General features: G+C 39.0%; 1 protein-coding gene across 1 annotated transcript; it reads left to right on the plus strand.

Annotated features, from left to right (window-relative positions):
- The first annotated feature begins 329 nt into the window (after positions 1–329).
- Spp1 (secreted phosphoprotein 1) lies at positions 330–7160 on the plus strand. The gene is made up of 7 exons (XM_041642074.1): positions 330–436; positions 1475–1542; positions 1637–1675; positions 3619–3699; positions 4223–4264; positions 5348–5641; positions 6326–7160. Exons 2-7 carry the CDS (start codon positions 1489–1491, stop codon positions 6728–6730), a joined length of 915 nt encoding a protein of 304 aa, XP_041498008.1. The 5' UTR covers positions 330–436; positions 1475–1488; the 3' UTR covers positions 6731–7160.

Raw genomic sequence — 7160 nt, forward strand, 5'->3', positions numbered from 1 at the left:
CCCCCCCCGGTTCCTTTCACTCCCATTGATGTTTCTCCACTAATTCAACAGCTATAAATGAAATCTGTGAGAATGATTAGCTGTTCCCTCCTTATGAAGCTACGTGCCCTGCCAAAATTCTAAATGCATCCCATAAATGCAAAGAGGAGTTAAAGATGTTGTACATAAGTAATGTTTTCTGTGTTTCCTTTTCTTCTTTCTTTTTTTTTTTTTCAACCACAAAACCAGAGGGGGAAGTTGTGGGAGCAGGTGGGCAGAGCAGTGGCAAAAACCTCATGACACATCACTCCGCCTCCCGGGTTGGTGGAGACTGTCTGGAGCAGCATTTAAATTCTGGGAGGTCGGAGCTGTCAGCAGCAGGACAGGAGGAGCTAGGCATCAGCATCCGGGCTTTGCAGTCTCTCGCCAGCCGCATTCTCGGAGGAAGCCAGCCAAGGTAAGCTTGCAGCTGGCCAGGGAGGCTGCACATTCTCCCGGCTGGATTCTGTGGGTGAGTCCAGAGAATACGCTTTAACTGTAGCACTCATCAGCTACAGACTGCACTGATCTAGGCTTTCTGATCCAGCAGGTTGGATACTCTGTAGGCTTCCAGGTATCTGCAAAGTCAGTTGAACACAGAAGTCAAAAATAAACTGAGTTCGTTCTTTAAAGGACAGAGAAAATTGCTACTAATCACACACACACACACATTGTAAAGTTCTATGTCTCTTTGGAGCAAATTTCTATATCATTTTAAAGTTGCTGGATGACTGTGGAGGCAATTAAAGAAAGGTATTATATATTAATATAAATCAATTAATATAAATCATTGATACTGTCATTTTTAATAAACTAACTCATCTACATGGGGTGGGAGCTTTCTTAATGTCTTGCTTCTGCACTGGCTTTTAAATCTTTCACCAAGATCCTTGTGTGATACCATGTAGACTCATTATCACACACAGAAAAGCTGTTGAGTGTTCTCGGTGTTTTTCATTGCAAATGGAAAATCTTACTCAATTTCAAAGTTATCTTTCTTTTACCTTTATAGCATGGTGTTAACTTGTTAAAAGTCACATTTGAAATGCAAATTTGAAAAATGGAAAAGCAATTTTTAATTTTTTTGATTTTCCTCCTTGGAAAAACTACTGCCACTGTAGTTCGCTGTTTTAATTATCAAAGTACTGTGAAACTGATCTTAGGTGTGGAGAGCTGGAGACATCACATGGTGGTAGGGTAAGCTCTGAGAGTCCAGATGTACAGTCTGGATAAACAGAGGCCAGGAAACTGCACCACCCTTGCCAAGGGCGAGAGATTGAGAGAAAGAAAAGGCACACAAACGTTGACTCAAAAGCCTACACACTGATGTCTTCTCAGAGATGCAGAAAAGATTCCAGAATTTATTAGTGGCTCGGTAGCAATGTGGTAGTGCAAAGAGATATGTGTATGTTGAACTTGTCAAGATACAAAGTATTCCTCACAAAATATGTTGCAGGACCAGCTACAGCCATGAGATTTGCAGTGATTTGCTTTTGCCTCATTGGCATTGCCTCCTCCTTCCCGGTGAGTAGAACCGAATCTCCGTGAAAATTCTTGAAAGTTAATGGGTTTTGGCACACTCTCATGTGTTTTTTCCCTTCACTTTTCTATCTTAAAGGTGAAAGTGACTGATTCTGGCAGCTCCGAGGAGAAACTGGTAAGCACCTTTAGGTTGGTCATTTAACTGAAGAACGTACACAAGTGTTGCGAAGGTTGCTAGGAATATTATTTTATTATTTATCTACATAATCAGACCTGTGTGTTTCAAAGTACTTACGGAGTACAGGCGGAGACAGTACCAAACAGGGCACTGTTTTTAATGAACATCCTCACTTTTAATTAGATTTTTAATATACTAAAAGCGTGTTCCAGGCTATTGCTACTTATATAAAACAGGTCTTAGGACCTTGAGTGACTCTTTCTCTCCTTGAGTCAGCATGCTTGCCTAGAAGCAGAAAGTCCCAGAGGCTGAATTTAGAACACCACTCAGATGTTGGCCAGAACTGTTCGTATGGCCATAATATTTACAATACTGCCCAAGATTCTTGCTAAGAAGCCCATCATAAAGAGAAAGTCTGTTTGTGCTGTTTAACTCTACTGTGCTTGTCAGTGGATTTTAGACCACATTTCCTAGACAAAAATGAAAACCAAACCAACATCTGTATTTATTACAATTATTTGATGAACAGCCTTGGTTAACTGCCCCTCCATAATAGGTGAACATGTGCCAGGCAAACCCAAATGGGCCTTGTCCCAAGTCTGGACAAAGAGCCACACAGAATTCAGTTCCTGATGAACAGAATAAGGGCCGGTGCAGAGTTGCCTGGGGGCCACTGCAGCTTCACGAAGACAATCAGGGAGGCATTTGTACATGGGGTGTATAAATGGGGTGGGTAGACCTATCTGTTTTCCGACAGACTTGAGAACACAGGTGTTGAGTCATAATTTAACAAAATAGAAAAATTGACATTTCTATGAGAGAGAGGGGGGCAATAATTAGTATTTTAGAAACAGAATAAGAGAAATATTTAAAAATATAAGAACACATTTTTAAAAGATATAACAGTATAGTTCATCAAATGGTATTTAGGATATAGTTGAAAAGCTGAAGTGAGTTTTTTAGGATCTAAGAAACATGGAAGTAAAAGAAAATATGGAAAACTGTTTAAGGATATGCCCCTGAAGGTGAACACTAGCTGTTTATGTTAAGATCATTAAATCTTTTTTTAGCCTATGTATTTTGATTAATATCCTTCATAGCACAATTCTTTACATTATAAACATAACTTATGTCATGTGATAAATGTCACTTATTCTGTGACATGACCAAGTGTGGCCAACACAGCTGACCATGGGATACTTACTTCCTGAATTAGCATAGTCGTTCTCCAGATTCTGTTTCCACCATTGGCAGCTTGGTACAATGGACCTTTTGTGCAATGACTTTAACACTGTATTTATGATTGTGTGCTAACCACTAGACTCAAGTGCCTTTTGAGTAATCATACTGTGGCTAGTTCAATGGAGAGATTTAGTTGTCTTGTTTTTCATCTTAATTTACATATAAATTAGCTACATTTAATTTAATCTTAATGTACATTTAAATAGCTACCTATGGGTAAGCTCACAATACTGCCTTAGGGAATTCCTCTTTAGTCCTATGGAGAGAAAAATGATGGGATCAATTGTAGTGAAAACCTCATCCAGCAAAGGTAGACGAGGCAAACATCATTGCCAGTGCTGACAGTCAGTGTGCCTGGGCTTGAACGCCAGCTCTGCCACTGCTTCCTACCTAGCACATTGCGATGGAGTTTCTTCTGTGCTGTTATCAGGGAAATACTGATGTCTACCTCGTAAGGGGTTGAGAGGGCTGAACCAGTATTTATAAATCACTTTGAAAGAAGACCTGCCCCATGATTAATGCTATTTGGAGTGCCCTTAAATGAATCAATAACAAAAAAATAAGTTATAAAAATGATCTCCGAAGTTTTGCAAGGAAGTGGGAATGTATGTCACACTTTCCCGTCAGGGGAAAGCTCATGGCACACAGATCCCTGTGTTTATGTTTTAATAATGACAAATGCACACTTTTTTTAATAGCTTTCCAGCAAACATACAGATGCCGTAGCCACCTGGCTGGAGCCTGACCCATCTCAGAAGCAAGCTCTCCTAGCCCCACAGGTACTGCTATTCAATTTCTCAAGCTGAAAAATAGGACTGGAGCAATGGCACAGCCATTAAGTGTACTGGCTGCTCTTGCAGAGGACCTGGGTTCAGTTCCTAGGCTCCAGATGTCAGTTCTCAACCTTCTGTTAACTTTAGTTCCAGGGGATTTTCTGCCCTCTTCTGATCTCCTGGGGTACTGCATGCACACGGTACACTAATATAAAGCAAGCACATTATATACACTAATATAATTCAAGACACATAACACACAAAATAAAACAAATAAATGATAAAACAACAACAACAAAACAAATAAAACCCTTAAACAATAATAATAGACTCTGACTAACCAAGCCATACAGACTACTTAGTGGGATCTTCCTGCTTATAGGTAAATAGGTGTCTAGAAGACCAGTACATGATTGTCCCACTGTAAACCATCAGTCAGGCTGAAAAATGTGACCTGCTTTAGATGGAAAAGAATAACTTTGCATTAGGCAGCTAACGTGTGTGCTAATGTGTGGCCTTCCTTCCTCAGAATACCGTGTCCTCTGAAGAATCGGATGACCTTAAGCAAGAAGTAAGTTCTCACATGCAATGAAACCCGCTGTGAAGAGACCTGGAGGAAGTGGCTGCACCATTCCCTTCCGACTTTGAGTCCATTAGCAAGTGTCCTAGCTAATATCCATTCCAAAGCTTGCTCAGGAAGGAAATGCATTCATTCCTTGTCAAAATGCACAGGTTCTACAGATAAGTTTAATGTTACAGAAAATATCTACTCAAGCCTGATGCTGGAAACGTTAAGCCTCTTATAAAGTATGAAATGTGGTTTAAAGATGTTTTAACTAATATTTGATAAGCAAATCATCAGTGTTTAACAAAGCCACAATTTTTTACTTTAAAACATTTATGTTGCTAATATTAAAAGATTATTTGGTAGGTCGGTGATCTTTCCTATTTGCTGAGCAAATAAATAAAATTTCCCTTAAGATCCAATTAAAATATACAGATGATCTCTGATAAGGGAAGTTAGATTAAAAGAGCCATAATATTTGCAGATTTGTAGTTTAATAGTCTTTATTCCTTAGTTCACGACATTGATTTGGGCTATGGTTTGTATTCCCATGACTTGCAGAGTTATGTCTTGACTATCCTTGATAATAAGGAGGCAACTATATATATATAGAGACAGATAGAGAAAGATAGATAGATAGATAGAGAGAGAGAGAGAGAGGGATTTTAATTTCTATATTAAGGTACAGATGATCTGATATCTTGTGGAATTACATTTCAGATAAAAAAATCAATCTAGCCTTATTTATGCTTATTACCTCATTGAATTTTGTAAATTAATAATGTACACTATTTACAATGGAAAATGCCAGCAATATGAACATCATACTTGTTAAGTTTGCCTTGAAAATATCTAAGAAAGTAACATTTCATTAAGAAGTCAAAGAAGTGTCTCTGAATGCTATTTCATTTATTCTTGTGCTAAAAAGCAAGAAAGAGGCCCATTTCCTCATCTTAAAACCATAAAATTGCAAATTTCAAATTACTGCAATTGCAAAGATCCTGAAAGTAAATTAAAATATTTCAACCAAACTAGCACAGCATGAAACCCGAACTCTCATTTACTGAGGCATCTTGGTTTTCGATTTAGACTCTCCCAAGCAACTCTAATGAAAGCCCGGACCACACGGATGACGATGACGACGACGATGACGGAGACCATGCAGGCGGCCAGGACTCTGTGGACTCTGACGAATCTGATGACGATGACCAGCCTGACGACTCTCACCATTCGGACGAGTCTGATGAGTCCGTTACTGCCACCACACAAACAGAAATTTTCACTCCTGTTGTCCCTACAGTAGAAATCCCTGATGGCCGAGGCGATAGTTTGGCTTACGGGCTGCAGTCAAAGTCTAGGAAGATCCACATTCCCAGTGACCAGGTAAATCCCTTGTCAGACACATGGAATGGCTATGGCTTGAGCTCACGTCTAGGAAACCAGAGTCCACAAATTCACTCGCAATTCACTGAGCACGGTACATTTATTTGAGGTCTGCTTTTTGACCTTTGAATACAGAGCATTTTTCCTACTTTGAAGTCTTGCTTAAAGTATGCTTAAAGTCTTTGTAATTTTGTCTATCACACAGTTCCGTCTTTCCAAATGCAGTCTCTCAGCAGTATTTAACAACCATTTATGTTAGTTCAATAACTACTGCAGAGATGTTTATGTGAAATATAATGGTCATATTTGGAAGCCAAGTGTGTGAGAGGAACTGTAAAAATCACAATTATAATGAGCGTAATCAAAGGGTCTGAATTAGACTCAGCCTTGTTATTTACTATTCAGTTTACAAGTTAACTTTCAATGTCTTTTTCATGTAAGTCAGAGATAATGAGACGATGGGGCTACCCTACAGGTTTTATTTATCACAGACATAAATGATAAGCCTAGTCAACTAGAAATGGCTGACATGATGGTGACAGACAAAGTACATGCTAGGGTTTTTTCTTCTTCAATCAAATTTTAAAAGTATTCAGAGCAGTTTAACCTAAAAGTTGGAGATAAAGGATTATAATGCTCTTATCCTTGGCTGTTTGTGTAATTCTTCCGTTTGTTCTGGTTCAGTTTTCTGATGAAATGGGTGAGGATCTCACCTCACACTTGAAGAGCAAGGAGTTCGATGATGTCCTCAAGGTCATCCCTGTTGTCCACCGTCTGGGTGCGTCCTCTGACCAGGACAGCACTGGCAAGACCAGCCATGAATCAAGTCAGCTGGATGAACCAAGTGTGGAAACCCAAAGCCACGAGCAATCCCAGGAAGATAAACTGAAGGCCAGTCATGAGAGCACTGAGCTGTCTGATGGGATTGACAGCAAGGAAAGTTCCAGAGCCAGCCAGGCACATGAGAGCCATGAGTTTCACAGTCACGAAGACAAGCTAGTTCCAGGCTCAAAGAGCAAGGAAGATGCTAACTCTCTGAAATTTCGCATTTCTCATGAAATAGAGAGTTCATCTTCTGAGGTCAATTAAAAAAGAGGCAAGACCACAGTTCTTTACTTTGCTTTTAGTTAAAAAGGAAAATAGGAAAAAATATTAGTAAGGGCTAAGCAAGAATATTAACTGCTCATTTTTCAGTTTAATGGGTTTGTGCATGTGGAGAAGAAAATAAATAATATTCGGGGTCTTTATCTTAGTTTGTTGCTTCATGAAAAATCCTTGTAACCTGAAAGCTTCATCACTTTGCCTCTGTTCTTTCTGTAGAGGAAATGCAAATGCCCATTGCACCTTAATGACTGTTACTCTTTTAATAAAATGTATGTAGACACAAGCAAAATGCCTTTACATGGTTAAAAGAGAACCTATACTAGCCTATGTCACCACATCCTTTGTTTTTATAATTAGTGTATATTTTGTTGTGATTATTTTTGTTGGTGTGAATAAATCATATATCTTGAATGTA

Source organism: Microtus oregoni, unplaced genomic scaffold (assembly GCF_018167655.1).
Source record: "Microtus oregoni isolate MIOR12 unplaced genomic scaffold, Mior012 000072F_ref0000427, whole genome shotgun sequence".
Taxonomy (NCBI): Eukaryota; Metazoa; Chordata; class Mammalia; order Rodentia; family Cricetidae; genus Microtus; species Microtus oregoni.